This window comes from Aptenodytes forsteri, unplaced genomic scaffold (genome assembly GCF_000699145.1).
Source record: "Aptenodytes forsteri isolate BGI_AS27 unplaced genomic scaffold, ASM69914v1 Scaffold229, whole genome shotgun sequence".
In the NCBI taxonomy this organism is placed as follows: Eukaryota; Metazoa; Chordata; class Aves; order Sphenisciformes; family Spheniscidae; genus Aptenodytes; species Aptenodytes forsteri.
In genome coordinates this window covers 4,687,007-4,707,071 of record NW_008795863.1, presented here as the reverse complement: position 1 = coordinate 4,707,071, position 20,065 = coordinate 4,687,007, and the positions used below count along the sequence as shown (strand labels likewise).

At 37.6% G+C, this 20,065-nt stretch overlaps 1 protein-coding gene across 5 annotated transcripts in view; it reads left to right on the top strand.

Annotated features, from left to right (window-relative positions):
- Positions 1-20,065, top strand: part of PTPRM (protein tyrosine phosphatase, receptor type M) — a 386,144-nt gene that overhangs the window by 79,478 nt on the left and 286,601 nt on the right. For all 5 annotated transcript variants that reach the window (XM_019473357.1, XM_019473356.1, XM_019473355.1 and 2 more), the window contains exons 5-6: positions 82-256; positions 10,380-10,673. In XM_019473357.1, coding sequence (XP_019328902.1) covers positions 82-256; positions 10,380-10,673 — 469 coding nt within the window. The remainder of the gene's footprint in view (positions 1-81; positions 257-10,379; positions 10,674-20,065) is intronic.

Genomic DNA, 20,065 nt, shown 5'->3' with positions numbered 1-20,065 from the left:
ACTTGAGAGAAATAGAATTGGTTTTCAGGTTTTTTTTTAAATATGACTAACAATATTCTTTATTTTTGTTTCTTTGCCTAGGGTATTTATGTAAGGGATGCACCTTTGAAGGACATAAAAGTGTTCAACTTTCGCCGATTTGTAGCTCTTTTTAGTGTGGTAAATGCTACGAAGCGGGACGCTGGCAACTATCGCTGCATGATTCGGACAGAAGGAGGAGTTGGTGTATCAAACTATGCAGAACTGATAGTCAAAGGTATTTCACAATAAAAAAAAAATCAGTATTTTGCATGCTCAGTGTATGGAATAAGGATCTGCAATTGCTAATTCAGTAAGAATGTCAACCATAGCCTGTTAAAGTTGATAAGAGGTTCAATAAATAGACTTGGTTTATGTAAATCTTAAGAGTCTATCCAGTTGTGACAAAAGAATGACAGAAGAAGCCAGGGCTAATTAACTAGTTACTTGTTGATTGTTGTTTTAAATAATTCCCCAAAATGCACTGTTTAGAACTATATGTCTTTAAGAGTATATTTACAAGATTTTTTTTAAGGTATGAACATAATACTGGCTATTTACCTCCTTTATGGAGATAGCATTCTAAAAATATATTTACTGCAAGAGATGAAAGATTTACATTAAAATGAACACATAAAATACACATATTCCAGCATATGGAGGGATTTTTTAAAAACAACAGGAAACACTTAAACAGAATGCATACAGGTATGTCCATCCTTATTATGGAAAATTTCACTAAAACAAATTTTTAATATTCATTATATTTAAATTGTATTTTGATTGCTTCTTTTATACTAGTATTTTGGAGGAACAAAATTTTACTTTTGTTCTTTCAGAGACAAAACCAGATTCTTTAGCACCTAAGCTGTGGAGCCACATTATTGTGTTATGTGTATTCCCTTTCTGGTCCATTCTGTGCCTAACAAACAAGAAGTGAGATGAAGGTCTAAAGGCTCTTTTTCTCTTCTTTCTGAAAACAATTTGATCCAAGTTGGCAAGGAGTGAATGAGTGCCCTAAAACTAAATCCACCACAGGTGTGGAATTTTCCTCTGGCAATTAGGAAGGACACACTTGCATCCATTATGCATCGTCTGATTTTAGAAACAGTATCCTTCGTTGGATAGGACTTTTTTTCTTTTGGGGATAGCATTCAGATTATCACGGATTATATCATTATAGCTGTTCTAATAGAGTTAAAGAAACTTACAGGCTAAGGAGTAACAGGAGCAAGAAATGAATTTTTGTGTAATACCTTCTTGTCACTCTGCTTTCCAAATTCTGCTCTAGGTTTTATCTTTTGGGTTAAGATACAAATTAACGTTTCTAATGGCTTAGTCATCTAATTAAAAAATCAGTACCTATTGCAGTATAAGAGCTTGTACAGTTCTGATTGCAGACAGCAGACTGGGGCTTTGTTATTGGTTGATCTGGGATTTGCTCTTTTCTTTCTCCTAATTCTTTAATTATTTTGTATATTTATAAAAATAATATGGGATCTGTCAGGACTTTTTAAAGATGTGATCCTTTTCCTAAAGGCAACTTATATGTAGGGCAATAAGCAAGGTGTAGGATAACTGTTAGATCTGAAAATGTAGCATGGATGTTGTTTCTGAAGTCGGTATAGAAAGCACGTGTATGAGAAGCTAGCAGTAAAGGAGGGGTTTGAAGGACAGGGGCACAGTGGCATAAGTAAAGAATCAGGCCAAGACATCAAAAAGGCAAAGCAAAGTGGATGTGTTTTAGAGAAAATGGAGAGAAGCAGGGCAAGATGAGGAGGAGGAGGTTGTGAATAACCAGTGTATGAAGACAACATGACAAAACAAATTGTAATATGAAAACTTAGATGAACTATTTGAGTGGACAAATGAAGAAAGAAACAAATAGAGAAAGTGAGATGAGAATATAATTATAAGGCATGGTGGAAAAAACGAGGTTACTTCAGCCCAAGCAAAGATAGCATGAAAAGGAAATAAAAGGAGTGGCCAAAAATGGAAATATATAGAAGTCAGCAAAGAGAGCGAGAAAGGGTGGAGTATGAACCCCAACAGAAATGATGAAGCATCTTTCAGACCTAACATCAGTGGAAATGAGGAAGAACGGAGACTGCCTGAAGGAGGCAGATGGAAGATTGACTGCATCAGTGACAGGAGGTACAGAAAGCCAAGGAAGTTAGATTTTTTTCCATTTCTTTGATTTAGGGTGTTTTAATTTATTAGTGCTCCTTTTGCAGTGCAGTAGATGAAATTATGAAGCGTATCATTAAAGCATTTGTGCTTACCCAGATTCTTTCAGAAAATTTGCACTGGGCGCTGTGAACAAGTGTATAGCCTTCGGGTGTAATCCCATTAACTACTTGTGGAGTGGCAATGTAATTATGGTAATCCCTGTTGCCTGTATTGGAGCTTTTATGAGACCACCTGCAGGTCATTCCTTCTGACCTAAAAAGACCCATTTTAAACATTGTGCTGTAAAACCTTAGATGACTGTACTGAAATAGCAGCATTAGGGGCTAATTAGTAAATATGCTTTCTTATTGATGGCATGTAATTAAGAAACTTTATTTCCTAATTTTTCCAGCAGCTTTTCTGCAATGTTAGTTAGCAGAATTCAAAGATAATGGATTTATTTCAGTGCAGCTGTATCTTTTTTTAATCCATTACCATCGATAAATCATGAAAAAATGTACATTTACCCATGTTGCATGCAATGCTTAGTATACATGGGAGTTACTGATGGGTTAATAATAGTATGTGTAGAAACAGTGGTGTAATTACTCCCCGCTCTTTGTTGGAAACAATGAATCTAATTCTCTTCTCATTTACGCTGGTGTAACTAAGCTGACTTAAGAGGAATTTCCCTGGAATTACATTGCTAGGATGACAGAAGAGTCAAACCTAGCATTTGTAAGTTAAAGAGAATTAGTTCTTCACATTTATTGTGCTCTGTTTCATTCTGGTTACTGAACTTGTAACTCAAGTTGCAAATACGTAAATCCTGCACTGGAGTTGGGATTTTTTCAAAATATCCTTCCTTTTAAATAGGGACATTTGCACAGTAGAGTGGGTTTACAACTCCATATGACGTTCATTCTACTTCATTGTAGATGTAGTTTCACTAAATAGGAACTTACTCTAAGTAGATTCCAGTTACTTTCTTATGTAAACCTCTTTAAGGTTTGTAGTGCTGCTGTGGCATGATGTTGTGTGGCACTGGAGAGCAGGTACCAGAACTTTCAAAATCAGCGGAAAGGCCACTAGTGTCAGGTGCTGCAAACCAAACCTGAAATCACAAAGGAATAGGAATCAAATCTGGAACATGAGAGAGATGTAAGAAACTGCCAAATGTTCCTTTTTTTTTTTTTTCTTCTTTTTTTTTTACCTGAGCAGATGTGGTTTTAGCAAGGTTTAATGGGGGGGGGAGAAAGCAATTAAAGAGCTGTCAGTTAATCCCATGTTATCTTATTAAAGAACTGTAAACATGAATATTGTCTAGTTAATGAGCAAAAAGTCTGTCAGTGAACAATTAGTCTGGCCTTAAACAAGAGGGAAAAAAAGGGGTTTTTTTTGAAAACTTGTTTGTGTTATCTTATATGCCTTTTAGAGGATAGTGAAATAAAGTATTGATTGCTCTATTTAAATAAATCCTGAAGGGGAGGTTTTCAATTTACCCGAGTGTGTGTTTGATAGGAAAGGCTGAAAAGACAAGTGCCTTGTCATTGTGTGTGCTCAAACTACACAGTATCCTCATCTAAGTTTGTCAGAGAATTGGATTGAAACGTTACTTTATCTAATGGGAGACATGAAATTGGCCTTGTCAGATCACCCACTTATTGTAAAAAACAGCAGTTCGTATCTAATAGGTGACATAAAAGTAATCAAACATTGAGCAAAAGGAAAATAGTAGGGTGGAATTGATTAAATGTATTTGGTGAAGTAAATTAGACTTCTCCATACAGTCCCTAGGTTGAATTTTTCTAATAGTGGGCACATCCAACACAGATTAGATTTAGGAGAACAGAATGAGCCTGTCTGAGCAGACATCAGATTATTACAGAGTTCAGACTGCTTATTGAGTTCAAACAAGGTAAACCTTGGTGTCAAATTGGTTAAAAGGAGTTTTGTTAGGTTTTTAAGCGAGGGCATAGGAAGGTAACCATCTGTAATGCTGACAGCAGCTTAAATGTCTGCATCTTTCCAAATGGAAGATTTAACACTGGGAACAGAACCAAACCTCTTCTGGACCTCTAGAGTGAAGAATTTATTCTGGAGGGCAAAATAATTTTGAGATCAAGACACAGTAAGAAAATATTAAAGATTGCTTATCTGTTGTATCAGTTGTTCTTACTTTAAGTACACACAGGTACTTAACGTCTGTTTTCTCTCTCCGCCAACTAGCCTTTCAAGCTGGATCTATCAATCTGTCTGTACCCTTTTTTTACAAACAGCGGTGGTATTAGGACTTATTTTTATGGTTGCCTGACAATTCCTATCATGAAGTCCGGTTTTCAGATGCTCATATTTTCACAAACTGATTTCAGGCTGATATCTTACAGTGTGGGTGTGTGCCTCAGCCTGAAGGTTTTGAGAAAACCTCCATCCAAAACAGTTGAGATAGTTCAGCCATCTTAGCAAACTTGCCATAGGAAAGTGCTGAAGACTCTGGTCTTTGAAGCAGAAAATTTTTTTCAGGAGGGTAATAGTTATGTCAAGAATACTTTTTTTCTGTTCCTGTGAAAATCTGTTTTCAAGTATCGTCAGTTTACAAGCTACTAAATAAAACCCACCAAGACCCCTGTTCTGTTATATACAATGGAGACTTCTCTGAGTTAAACCCTCAAATTCCCCCCAAATTCTAGATACAGTGGACGGAATTTAAATGTAAGCACTGATCTGAGCTCTTCTGGGATGGGCTGGATCCAGGCACAGGAACCAAAAGCTGTGAGCTTACCATTCCTGTGCTTTTAGTATTCAGCCCACCACCTCGCTGAGCCCTTCTACTGTGAGGGTAAAATGGTGAGATGCATGATGTGGATAGCGGGGGGTGCAAGAGCAAGTAGCTGCATACTTGGATGAGGTTGTTAGTGTTGGGACTGAAAGGTATGGCAAACTGGGAGGTGTTTTGAAATGAGAGGGGAGGCAGGTGAAAATTGGGACTACATAAGCACTAAAAACTACGGAGAAAGATGACAAAGGGTGGAAGATAAACATATATACATACATGCATATGCAAAAATATGTATGTGTGTATATACATATATAAGTGTGTAGGGGATGAGGATGGGGGCTGAGGCCAGTGGAAAAGGGAACTGTCTGGAAAGGGGAACTGTCTAGTGCAGGAGGGGAGAGGAAAAGCAGATGCTAGGGAGAAGCATGGTTAGAAGAATAGCAGCAGACTGGAAGGCAGGGAGAGGAACAGGCACAGAGCTTGTAGATATAGTCTGGGGTAAGAAAAAAACAAACCTGGGGTGGGAATTTAGTGGTGTTTGGAATGTGGGGATGGTGACCATAGTGTGGGGAGAACATGAAAACTGAGCAAAGCTGAGAATGGGAAAGGTAGATGGGTTTAAACCACTTGTGTGAGCGGATGAGGATGGAGCGAGAGCAGTGCAGACTGAGGCGCCAGTGTCTTAAAAGAGAGTTGGCGAGTCAGAATCGGGCAAGTCAGAGCAATTGGGTTTGGGAGGAATCATGTCTGGGGAAGGGAACAGTTTATGCCTAGTTAGGGATGGGTTGTACTACTACTACTACTACTACTACTACTACAGAGTTTAGCAGGATATCTACTAATGTTCAACTAATTAGATTGTACCTGCATAGGCTTATCAGTTTATAGAATCATAGAATCATTAAGGCTGGAAAAGACCTCTAAGATCATCGAGTCCAACCGTCAACCCAACACCACCATGCCCACTAAACCATGTCCCTGAGCGCCTCATCTACACGTCTTTTAAATACCTCCAGGGATGGGGACTCAACCACTTCCCTGGGCAGCCTGGTCCAATGTTTAACCACTCTTTCAGTGAAGACATTTTTCCTCACATCCAATCTAAACCTCCCCTGGCGCAACTTGAGGTCGTTTCCTCTTGTCCTATTGCTAGTTACTTGGGAGTGAAACAAGGACACTTGTTTTTCTGTAAAGTTTAAAAATATGTATGAAATACAACAATGACATTTTCTTAAATGATGAATTTACAAGTAATTTTAAGAACGTTAGGATACTGGGTCAGGTCAAGTTTTCATCCTGAACAGTCTCAGTAAAGGAATAGTGTGAAATTAGCTCAAGTGTTATGCATCATACTGTTTAGAGGTATTGTTTAATTAAATAATTAAATGCTTTGGCAGGAATTATTTAAAGACTTTTGAAAAAAATATTGCATGAAGAACTGTGGTGTTTCAAAATCATTGCCGTGTCTTTTGTTATCAGTGGGGGTATTTGTTGCCCTTCATCCCCAATTAAATGCTGCAAAATGGCACTGCTCTCTGTTGTTTCCAAAGGGGTAGAATCATTTGCATGCTCAAAAGAGAAGCACAATAATATATATATGTATTAAAAAAAGAAAATAAAGAGGAAAATGGAAGGAAAAAATTCTTAAAGCTGTTTAATTGATTTCAAGACTATAAAAATATAATGGTTTGATTAGTTTTATAATAATTAAGATGTTATTAATGTGGACATAACATCAGAGATGGTTGATACCTTATTTTTATCACTTCACCTACTCATGATGTCCTGAACAGTATCACGTGGGAATACCGTGGCATTGTCTTTCTAACAGTTACTATTTAATTAAAAAGAAATTAGCTTGTAGGATAAATGTTTCTTCCTTGTTCCCCCGCAAATGTAGCATGGCTCCATTCTCTCACTCTCTCACCTCAAAAGAAAAATTGAAAAATGGTATTGTTACTATTGAAGAAGATTTTTTCATTTTTCAAGTTAGCTGTTCTGAGCCACAGAGAAGAAATGTCTATTTTTTGTGTTCTATAACTCACTTAAATCTCAGAGATTTACATTATCTCCACTGACATCTCTGTGTGATGCCTTTCCCCTCCCTATTAAAATTTTACAAGAACTGCAAAACATGAAGACGTTAGGATCTTGTAGAAAATGTTTGGAAATTCCGTATAATTTAAAGCACAAAGCAGTGTAAATGAAGGAGTTGCCGTTTCAAGTATCTTTCCAGTTAATATAGAAGCACATAAGAATAAATAGGTTATATGCATGTACGGCTAAATTTGTTTTTATCCTCTGCATAAGAGAAGGGCTGCTCCTTATCATAAAGGCTTTGTCTTTTTCTCGTATTTACTGTAAATGATCCATGTACATAGGGTGACATTAGAGCATCTGCCTAAAGCTTTCTGTCGTCTGCAGACCTCTGGCCACTATTTTCTTTCCATAAAGTATTATGCCCATCGCCACTTGCCACAGAATTCAAGAAGAGGTCACCTGTCTGTCCAAAGTCAAAAAAGCATTAAATTTGAAATTATGGATACACTTAGGTTCTTTTTTTGAGTTAATATTCTATTTTAAAAGCCTATCTTTAAAGGTTTTCACAGTACTGAATAGCTTTGTTTACTTCTGTTTCAAGAGAGCTCTACAAGGAAGAACTCCTCTTTAAGCTAAGCCATTGTACTAGATAGCCACTGCTACAAACCTGTTTCTGCAATCAGTTGAAATTCCTTCCTTGAAGGTACACAGCTGTAAAATCACAGGTCTATTGTACCATTTTCATAAAAGTATTAATCAGAAAATAATTTGCATGGTATTTATTTGAGACTACCCCAGTGGCCACCAGTAAAACTGCTTTTAGTGAAAGGTGGTGCTGCAGTCTGGTACTTACCTGATTAAGTGATTCAAACTCCTCAGTGTCCTAAAAAAATTAAATCATTCTGCCTAAAGGAGGAATAAATCAGAAGAACAACTTTCATACCTTAGTCATGAAATAGGTTCATTATATTTGGTAGTACACCGTTTTGTATTAAAGTGTCTGCTTAACTCCGAGTCTCATGTTTTTAACCAGTCACTTAATAATGAGCATCGTATTTGTAATGAAAGGTTCATTTTATGTAACCTCAATCTCTGGTAAGAAGACTACTGTTAGTATTAAACTACCTTACTAGTACTAAACTGCAGTATACGCAGGCTTTGCTGAAATCATGCAGCTTGCATTAACCTTTTGCACTTTGGTCACAAAGGAATGAAAAATATGTCCCGAGGGATAAAAAGACAATAAAATACTGTCTATTTCAAGTACTTGTAATACTTGGAATGAATTGGTGTAACCACTAACCTTAGTGACCTAACTCCTGAGTTTGCATTTTGAATGGCACTTCAACAGACTTTAGTAGCATTTGAAACTTGAAAGTAATTAACTGTTCTTTCAGCATGGCTAAATAAATGCCTTAGGATGCTCTATAAAAGTTCCATTTCATGTCTTGGTTCACAAAACAGCCTAATGATTTAAATTGATGCTAAATCATTTTGAGTCAAATCAGAACTGTTTCCAGCCATGCTCTCGCTGTATGAAGCCATAGTTTATATACTTCCAGAACAACAATTTCAATAAAACTGCAGTATGTGTCTAGCCGAAAGATGACATCAGTTTGCCATATATTGCTACTGACATATAACAGTGTTTTCCCTACTGATTTGAAAATGTAAACAATATTCTTTTATTTATGTACTAGAATCTACCACAATATATTAAGCTATTTTTATGTCTGTTGCAATCAGTAATAATTAGTAGACATCTTTGGAGACATTCTGGATTGTTGCCCACTTTATCATGTTCTTCATGATAATAATCAATTAGTTTTGTTAAGATGAAAATATATAATGCTGATGCCTATGTTTGCTGTTTTGTGATGTCATATTTCAGCAAGTACTGACAGATTGCACAGATTGGAGCTTACGTACAAGTGTACAGTGCTAATTAGAAACACTGTATCTGAGGCATAGCTAATCTTCAATGTAGTTAGTGCTCTGTGAGTTGATGACTCTTTCTCTAAATGAAAAAAGGTAGCATAACGTATGATAATTACATGTTTGTTAAAATAGCAATTCTACTATTTCTCAGGAAATATTAATACTTATTTCCAGAGTTCTTTTCTCCCTTGTGCTTCATTCTTTTATGTTCTTTGCTTTAACTCTGACTTTGAAGTCCTTGAGAAAATGATGAAAAATATAAATTCAACTTCTTTTCTGTTTGACTACCTATATCTCAACACGTTGGGAAACGGTTAGCAGAAGAGGATAAATCTGAATCTACAGCTTAGGGAAGACAGATGTTCTACGTTCATTACGTATTCTGTGTAGCCTTAAGAAGGTGGCAGTGTTTGCTGATAGAGAAGTTAAGAATATTGGATCAAACAGTGCCTTATTACAGCGGCCTGGTTTCATTCTACATGAATATATTTAACCAGTGGGAAGGTGAATTTTGTGCAGATGTGATGCATGAAACAGCAGAGTAATTTCCTGGTTAATCAATAGGAAAAAAATGAATTTGTTATTTACCTTTAAAAAGTGATGATGTCTGCAAATTATTTCTGCGGTCTAATTTAAAATGAGATGTCCATCACATAATAAATAAAAGTGGCTTTAAAATTTTGCTCACTTTTAAAATCTTTAGAATGCAAACTATCAGGAGATCACACACATGCTTTCTCTGTGAGAGAGTACTGTTTCTGTGTGGTAGTTAGTGAAAATAAGCCATTACATGAAATAGAGTCAGAGTCATAGTAAAGACTCAAGAATTCCCCCAGCTCTCATTTAGAAGCTCCTTCTGTTTAACCAGGGTATAGGACTTGAAAAAATACTATATTTATTCTGCTTACACAGAAATCTGAAAGTCTGAAGGCTGAGTAGTACAGTCTGTGAGAAATAATGAATAAACACTTCATTCATTTTGTTTTCATGCAGAAATCACTGTTCTGGCTATGTCTAAGAATAGACTACAATATCAATTTTAGCTTAAAAAAGTCAGTTTTGAGTAGGATTTATATTTACATCCAGTAAGAGCTGTATTTTGATAAGAAAACCTGAGATCATCTTTCTTTTTAAATTGGAAGTTAAAAGTTGCCATGTAAGGTCTAGCGAATAGAATCGCAGTTGCACCTGGTTTGAAGTTATATGGTATAAAACAAAAGCTTCATGTTAAAGTCTCCAAGTGCATAAGCAAAAGATTGCATATTGCAGTTTATTGGAAATAAGTTAATCTGTAGTGATGATTTCTTCATATCCATATTTTTATGCGATCTTCAGCTCTAATATAATACAAAGCCCATTGTTTATTTGAATGTTTTAGAAGCAGAAAAAATGCCAGTATAGTCATTGCTGCTTTTTGTAACTTATTGTGCTTCAGAGCCACCAGTTCCTATTGCTCCACCTCAGCTGTCCTCAGTCGGTGCAACTTACCTGTGGATACAGTTGAATGCCAATTCCATCAATGGGGATGGACCCATTATTCAAAGGGAAGTTGAGTATCGAACTTCAAGTGGAAGCTGGTATGACATACAACCTGTGGACTCCACAAGCTATAAGATCGGGCACCTGGATCCTGACACAGAATATGAAATCAGTGTATTACTTACAAGACCAGGTGAGGGAGGAACTGGATCTCCTGGCCCAGCTCTCAAAACAAGAACAAAATGTGCTGGTGAGTACTCAAAAGTGATTGGAAAGTTGTAAGCATCTTTCTAGGGCTGAAAACGTAAGTTATTTCACTAGCAGTTTTTACTGTCTACCTTAAACCAGTAGGCTGCAGGAATTAAGACTGAATGCTTTTAAGTATAAGCTATTAGCATTTGCCAGCTACGATGACCTTGAAACCAACCTTCAGTGCCACTGTAGATTATAGATGAAATCATACCTGTGCATGCCTTAAAATGGTCAGTGTAGAGTGCTGTATAAATAAACAATTTTTCCTATCAGGTATGCACTGAGCTCTCTCCATTTCATTACACTCCTCTCTTGCCAATGTATGTTTGGGTGTCAGGTGAGTTCATCCTTCTTTTTTTTTTTCTTTTTTTCTTTTTTTTTGGCTAGTATCCCAAGCTTGATAAGAACTTTGTTTGTTTTAGGTAAAGTTTCTCTTTTCCTTTTTTCAATGTCAGGTATATAAAACTTGTAGATAAAGTGGAAAGAGATCCTGTGTAACAGCAAAGGTATGCACTGTTAAGTCTCAATTAGCAGATGAGGTTTAGCAAAGGACTGCTTTCTTGAGTGACTGATAGCATGTCTTTTCATTAAATGGGATAGTGTGATTTGTGGTGCTGTGTAGCGGTCTTGGCTCCTGTTTTGGATGTTATAATTAATAGTGCTGACCTCTGACTGTAAAAAGATACAAAGTAGACCTATTACACAAAAGCAATTGTACAGTAATTTTCAGGAAGAGTGGTAGTGATATTAATTTGGGATTCAGCTGCTCAGAAAATAATAGAGTATACTGTGACCTGGAATTTTTTTTGTCATTAGTATTTTGTCCCAATATTTTGAATCTTCTTTGTGCTGCTGTAAAGCTGGTGGAAGATAGGCAGAAGTGTACCTAGAGGAAATGGGACTAAGCAAATGGTATTAGCTTATTGATCCTAATCTTTTAAAGAATGGCTTGGTGTTATTTGTCTTTGTAACGGGAAAAAATACATACTTCAACAGAAATAATGATGTATTTCCATTGCGTATGAAAGTAAAGTTACTTTTTGTAAAGTCACCTGGCCACCTGTCAGTTGCTAAATAGCATTTTAATTGAACCGATTGGTGTGATGTCAAACATAGAATGAAATATAGTTGCTGTCAGAATCACAGTGTTAAGTTTTGAAGATGCAAACTCATACAAGTACTAACTCTTTGATACTCTTTTTGGTTTTTTTCTTCCTCTCATTGCTGGAAAGAAGTATTTAATGAAAAATACCAAAAAGCAGTACAGTTAAGTTATAATAATAGTTAAGTATTTACTATTTATAAGATTTTCTTTACTAGACTAAGATAACGTCAGCATAGTCAAAAGTGAGGCATAAAAATTAATTAGAGTTCCCTTCAGGAGAAGGATCACTATGCCTTTCATAATAATGTAAAATTATCTGTCTAGACAAGGTAAGTATGTATTTAATACACAAGTACTTCAGTTATTTTAAAATTAGAACAGTTTTTCTCATAGTTTGATCATCTGCTTATATGATTAGATAATGTAACATTAGGTGCTGTGTAAGTGAGCCTGTCTGTACTAAAGGGTTAGAGAGTGTGGTGGGTTGACACCAGCTAGCAGCCACGTACCCACACAGCCGCTCACTCAGTCACCTCTGTCGCGGGACAGGGGGAAAAGAGAAGGAAGAGGCAAGAAGACTCATGGATTGAGATGAAGACAGTTTAATAGGTGAAGCAAAAGCTGTGCTGACAAGCAAAGCAAAATAAGAAATTTATTCACTATTTCCCATCGGCAGGCAGATGTTAGCCACTTCCTGGGAAGCAGGGCCTTGGCATACATCATGGTTACTTGAGAAGACAAACGCCAAAACAATGAACATCCCACCTTCCTCCTCCTTTCCTTGAGCTTTGATTGCTGACCGTGACACCATATGGTATGGAATATCCTTTTGGTCAGGTGGAGTCAGCTGTCCCTGCTGTGTCCCCTCCCAGCCTCTTGTCCACCTCCAGTCTACTTGCTGGGGAGGCGGAGTGGGAAAAAGAGAAAGCCTTGAGGCTGTGCCAGCACTGCTCAGCAACATTCAAAACACTGGTGTGTTATCAGCCTTGTTTTAGTCACAAATCCAAACCACAGCACCATACAGGCTGCTATGAGGGAAATTAACTCCATCCCAGCCAGACCCAATAGGGAGAGAAATCCAGAATTTTAGTTATATTTAAGAACATCATATGCTTTCTGGTCTTTTCAGTGGTACATACTGTTGAGTATTAAAACATGCATTCAGTCTCATAAACCACTATGTACTGGAAGTATTTTATTACCTGGTAACATCTTGTAATACATCAGCATTATTTGTGTTTTCATTAAGCTAAACAGTAACCCTCTTAAATTAAAAGCAGAAAGAGATGGCTGACTGAAAAATTTAAATTGAATGATGATATTAAATCTGTCTCTACAAATTGGCTTTTTTATAGCAGAAGATCCTGCTTTGAAGGTGTAGTGGTTATTGGTTAACTGTTAGCAAGTGACATGCTAATAACTGGCCCGAGGGCTTAAAAAGAGATGCTGATAAACTAATGACGGTATAATTAAGCTGGGTAGTAGTAAAATAATGCCAGTCTCCAAAGCATACCATAGAATTAATAAAACAAGAGTCTTTAAGAGAAGAGTCATTGCACCTTTTTAATTACTGTGATAATTGTATGCTGCTTGGCTGTTCCCTAGGGGTCTAGTGAACCACTCGGAGAGTTGAAGGAGTATGCTAGACATTCAATAATCTTAATAGTTCTCCAAAGCATTTGAAATATGTTTTCATTTTAGCAAAATGAGATTTCAGAGGCTTGTAATAGACAAGTCCTATCTGTAACTTTAGTAAATAAAAGCATCTATAATTAGAATGCAAAGATAAAAAAATACCTCCACACTTGGCTGCATCACCCTCAGTGGAGCAGTTACATACTTTCTAAAGTGCTTTGCTTCCTTTTGATGAAATGTAATATAAATGTAAGTGCTCTTTCAGTGTAATGTTCAGGAACGCCGAGGAATTACATTCAGGTCTAGATTAGGTTTAACCTAGAACATGGAGTTCAGGTTTGAAAAAGAGGGGTTTAACGGATTTTGGCTGTTGTGAACCACATTTGAGTCAGACTTAGAAAAAAGGGTTTTTCTCGTTTCACAGTCTGAAACCGAGGCCTCCGCAGCTTGTCTAGAATTTGAATCACCATTTGCTGTGCTCAAAGCTCCCTCTTCCCATAGCTGTCTCATATGGTATTATGAACCTAGAAGAGTGCTGCCATTTGAAATAAAAGGGGGGCGGGGGAGATGGGAAGAAAATTCATCAGGAGATACATGACAGAACATTTCCATTATACAGTATATCTCAAATTACTCTGAGGTACATTTTCACTCTGGTATAGCTGTAAAATAAGAATTTCAGAGTAGTCACCCATAATTAGTGTTATTTAGGGCTAGGATATCAGAATGCTTCACACTTCAGACACCTTTATCTGAGGAATAAGACTGTTAGCTCGGTATGAGGCTCGCAATGCCAACCGCTGCTGTAGAGACCTCAACCACCCAGCCATTGCTAGCAGCTAAATAGCTGCACAAATATTTGAACCAAAGAAATCACCTTGTTTGTAAGCACAGAACCAACAGTGGCTCTGCCATATGTTTGAGGTGTAAGTTTGAGGATCTGAGAGTCAGTAGTTATAAAAAAAAAGACCCCTGTTATCCCTTACTGAAGTAGATTGGGAATCCTCTGATGCCTGAAAAAGGCCAGAATCAAATCTGCTCTAAATCTGACCCAAAACCAGTGAAACTGTCCGTAGTAAAACCTGAGTAAGAATGTTGAAGGGTTAATAAGGTATACTATGTTTTGTAGTTTCTTCTTATCCATATCAATATTTCTGTGGGCAGAATTATTTATTTCAGTGCTTTGCAACATGTTTTGTCTTTGACATGCATTGCACGATACAAATCTTGATCCAGTATGTGTCCCTGCACCCTGATGGTGAGGCAGCGCCCCGGTTAAAACAGTCTCCTGGAAAATCCAGAACTGCTAAATGAGCTCCTGCAAATTTTTTTGCTATGGCCTCTCTATTATGAAACTTTATTTCTAAACAATGTTGTTCCTTGAATCTGCTGGTAAACAGATACAGCTTGAAACCAGCCACCTCAGGAAGAAAAAGTAAAATAAAATCCTCTCTCCTGCTAAGGGAGGGGATTTTTAAGGCCTTCTAGGGAAAATCATTGCCTTTTTCTCATCATGTTTCTTTTTTCACTGTGACATTTGGAATAATCCTGAAAATTACCATCTTTTCCTTTTCTGAATAAGAAAACTCTATTGGAAATTAAGAAAATAAAAAAAAAAAAAAAAACTGCCATGAAAGAAACTTCTGATGGACTGTCCCCAAATTGTGGGGTTTTTTTAGCAGTCAGAACTCTACTTCTCTGTGCTAAGACACAATTATTGTCCTGGAGTATTTGCAGAAACAATTACTGTCAATTTAACCAATAATTTTCCAGGCAGAGAATTCACATGTTCCTCATACAAGGAAGTAAAAGGAATGTTTTGATTAACATAGTTAATTTTGCTGTGTCTTCTACCCCATCACCTGAGCTTGTCAGGAGGAAAGCTGTTACTCCCAGTACAATTGAGCTCTTGAATCATGGCTGCAGGTTAGTTGTAAACTGTCTGTTATTCCTAGAAGGCTTTGTTACAATCTGGAAGAACAGAGCAGAGGAACTCTTTAAATTCCCACTCTTAAAGATTATTCTTTTTCATTTTATTCATTTTGCTCGCTGCTTTGGCTTCAGCTGGGTAGTTTTCCAAGGTGTCAAAATTACTTTGCTAGTTCTGTGCTGCCCACTGGCATCCACTGGCATTGTGAAAAAATCTACATGTGCCAAAATGCTTACTGATGGAATGAGCATCCTCTTCCCTCTGATCAGTTAACACCTCATCTCCTGTTACCAGATCCTGAAAATGATCAGACGTGGACCAGAGCAACAACCCTATTTTTACTTGGGAATGTTAACCAAGTTCCCTGTTTTCTCCTTTTCATTGCTAAAAGGGGTGCCTAACTTACAAGTGTATAAGGTCTGTAGTATGGAAATACAGTATTCACATAGGCAACATAGGTTCACTCTGTTGAAAATTGTTGCCTGATCCAAAGCCAAAGTATAAAACTCTTAATCCTCCCCATCTCTCCATTTTAGATAGTCCCTACACATTATACAGTACTTTGCTGTCATACACTCTCTAAGTGCATCAGGTTGCAACAGACAAAAATATCTTTAGGCAGGCGGCACGGGCCAGCAGCTGTCTTGAACCCTGCACGCAAAGTCGATGTTCTCAGGTATACCAGATAGTACTCCACGCCACCACTTTCCTCCTGCCCCATGACATGGAGCACTTGCCAGATCCTTCAAGAGGGACAGTCTGCAGCCCCTAGTGTATGACATTCTGAATACTCAATCATCTTTGCAGTTGGTCTTCCCTATTTTCCACCCTCCCACCTTCTTTTGTCATTAATTCTGTAGTTAGTCTCTCCCTTTGTCAGTGTTCATGCCCTAGCCTGTCTTGAATCTCAGTGGTACTTAGTGCTTATTTCCATGCCCTTCCCCATTCTATATCACTGTTAGGAAAGATGAGTTCCTTCCTAAGAACTTCTCTAGGATGAAATGGTGGCTGCCTTTCTCTGTCCTTGCAGGGTTCTTTGGATCTTTTGACCTTTTTGTCTCAAGAAAAGACGAAGGATCTTTGTGTCACTGGGAATTAAGTTCTTCCTTCTTGTTGCTATACCTTGGGGGACTGCCTGTGAACACGTTCAGTTTTTTTCAGGCATATAACGAAGTCTTAACGTCGCTTAGTTTTGTGATCATAAGAAAATGTCAACTTGAAGCCGTACTGCAGGTTCTTTTCTACAGCTCTTTCTCAGAACTTAGCAATTTTCTCAGAAGTTTGAATGAAGATTGTGCAGCTGTGTTGTATCAGAGCTAGACCTTAGATCACAGACACCTGAACCCTGAGGAGGAGGGTTGCAGATATTATGCCATTTTATTTTCCATGGAAAAGTTCAATGGTATTTCTAAAGTCACCATTCCAAACCTGAAGCTGTAATAAGCTTTAGTAGGAAGTTGCACTGATTTACCAGAACAGGAAGTCCACAGTGAACTTACATTTCATGTATGGTTTTATTGTGAAAGTAAGTTACAGTTTTAATAGAAATTTGAAATGAAGAATACCTACTATATCGTCCTTTCTCCTAATGCCTTTCTGATATACAAATCATTCCCATATAAGGTCCACTTTCTCATAAGGGTAAAAGCTAGTATTGGATTTTCTGCAGTGTAGCAGGTGAATCACAGCTTTTGGATGTGCAGAAGGTAAGCTGATAGATTTTATTAGAATTCCAAGAAAATATTACCTAGTGGGATATATGTCCATGTCTCTGTGTCAGTTGTCACTTACCTCTGATTAGGAAACAAAAAAAAAGCATGTCTTCTTGGAAACGGCCCTACTGAAAACACAAATGATTTCCAGCTGTGACTACTGTATGAAATTTCTTCCTTGGCAGTCACTTGCCTGGAAACAAGCACCCAGGTTGCTCCTTACTGAGCTGATTTCTCAGATGGTGTCTTACAGAACAGCCTTCCCTTGTGTTATTGGAGATCTTGGATCAAGAAGAAACAAAATAATCCAAATTCCTCCCGTTAAAAGTCTCTTTCAATCCAGTTCTCCTCCCCTTCATTTCACAGTCTAAAATTCCCCTCTGGGAGTCCTTTAAGTCCATGAAAAAAAAAAAAATGCAGTAAATGGCAGTGAATGCAGCTGCAACAAATGGCACTCCTATCTGCAAGAAGGGAAAGAAGGAAGACCAGGGAACTGCAGGCCAGTCAGCCTCACCATAATCCCTGGGAAGGTGATGGAATAACCAATCTTGGAAACTATTTCCAGTCACACAAAGGACAAAAACGTGATCAGAAGTCAGCGTGGATTCACAAAGGGGACGTCATGCTTGGTGAACCTGATAGCCTTCCACGATGAAACGGTTTGGTAGGTGCGGGGAGAGCAGTGGAGATATTCAAAAGCTCTCTGGATGTGGTACTGAGCAGCCTGCTTTACTTGGTCCTGGTTGAGCAAGGGTGGCGTAGGGGGTGGTTGGACCAGATGGACCAGACCCTTCCTACCTCAATCATTCTGTGATTCTGAGTTTCTGTCAAACTCTGGGAAGAGGAGCTGTCACCATGGTGTCTATTAAATTCTCCTGGACTCTGCTTTCACAAGCAGGGATGTATCATGATCTCTCCACCATATTCCTGTCCTTCCCCGAGGCTGTGTGAACAGTGAGGTACAGCATGATGGAAAGACTCTTTATCATAGACAAAAGTTTGAGTTCCACCACATCATTCTGGATGCTTCTTCAGATCTGTGGTTGCCAATGATAGGGAAAAATAAACATTTTCTTTTAGAAAAGAAAACATTTTCAGGGTATCTGCCCTTTCATCCCAAGCGTGTCTTTCCTTTGCAGGGGAGATCTCAGATTAGTTCTCCATTCAGTGAATCTTCAGCCTGTGCACACAAACACTTTCCCAAACAAGCTGGTGTTATGTAGAAATTACTAATCCCTCCACTTTTGTGTCTTCATCAGTCCCTAAATACATATTTTTGGTTTAGTTACAGCATCCAGAGGTCTCATTGGAGAAACAGAACATTTTCCCTCCCCACCACCTGAAAGGGGGCTGTACTGGCACAAAGAGGACAGGCAAACTCCTGCAAAGATCTAGGTCTCTTGGCTCTCTCTCTCTGACACATGGGCTGAGGTGTATAAGGAACGTAGACACATTGTAGTGATGATAAGGATATGGAGTATGAAACCTGACTGTCAGATAGGTTTGTTTTGAGGAGCTCCTTATTATAATGATGAGAAGCATTTAGGATTCTTTCCTGACAATTATAGCTGGATTAATATAGGGGTGGAAACTGGGTGTTTGTAAAAAGAACTGCCAGGCAGGACTGTCTTTGGTCGTGTGAAAAGCAGTCATATAAATGGAGACTTAGTTCTTCACTTTATTAGATTCCCATTTCAAAACATTTGCAGAGGAAGAAATTAACCTGCTCATTGAGACAAATGAACCTTCACCATCTTATAGCAAACCTGAGGGAGGAAATTATTAATTTCACATCTGCCAGGTAGAGGGAGTGTGAAGAAAACATAATGACCTTTGAGAAAAAGTAGATAATATGATTTTTGCTGTGACATATCTCCATTTTCAGATTTGTTGCAGTCTCTTATGAATTATAAGGATAAGCTCAAAAAACACACACTCAAAAATTTATTTTATCCAACTTTGATTTAGGAAGTATTTCTCTGTATGGAGTGAAAAAATCCCAGCAAGTGGGGACTGTACTGATTATATACAAAAGACTGGTATGTGGGCAACTTTAATAGAAGTGGTAAATTAGGTATACTTGTGAAAAATATTGATAGAGCATTCCTTAGTAGTATTCTGTTCTGAACGAATTGAACATGAACCGTTCCATGGATGCTTTGGATCTCTCTTTTCAGAAGTATTATCACCGCAGATTTAAATAAATGCATTGGTATTCTATTATTAAAAGCAATTAGAAATACAGAACAGGGAATGCTTTGGGTATAGAAGCCTTCCCTGTGAAGTTCCACAGGTGCCTTGAATTTATCCTTAACAACTTTCTGCTGAGCACTTTCTCCCCTCTTCTGAGGGCAATTTTCACATCAGTTATTCCAGTTTTCACATCCAGTTATGCCATACTTCCTTCCTGTTCTAGGCAAACTTCACTTCATTATTAATAATGCGGATCCTTTGGCAAAAACATTAGCAAATGAGACAGGAAAGGATGTCTTTTCTTCTGACTTAGTCAATGGAGAAAGTTTTATCCAAAACCAAAGCAAAATGTTTTATAGATTTGAAGTGGCTGAAGTATATTTACTTCTTCAATTTATGTCTAAAAGAATAACTAATTATGCATATCTGAGAGTGTGTATGTGTGTATACACACACACAGTCTCCATCAATCCAGTTCTCTTTCTCCTTCATATTTTATATATATATATGTATGAATGTATCACCCCTATGACCAAAGGAGACTTAGGCTCTAAAGAACAGGTTTTTTAATTAAAAAAAATGAGCCATCTGTTTTAGGAGCCAGGAAAAGAAGATGTCCCATAGACGATGGAAGCCTAATTTCTGAAAAAATTGTCCACTAAATATTGCCACGTTATGATGATTGTGCTGGTTTTGGCTGGGATAGAGTTAATTTTCTTCATAGTAGCTAGTATGGGGCTATGTTTTGGATTTGTGCTGGAAACAGTGTTGATAACACAGGGGTGTTTTAGTTACTGCTGAGCAGTGCTTACACA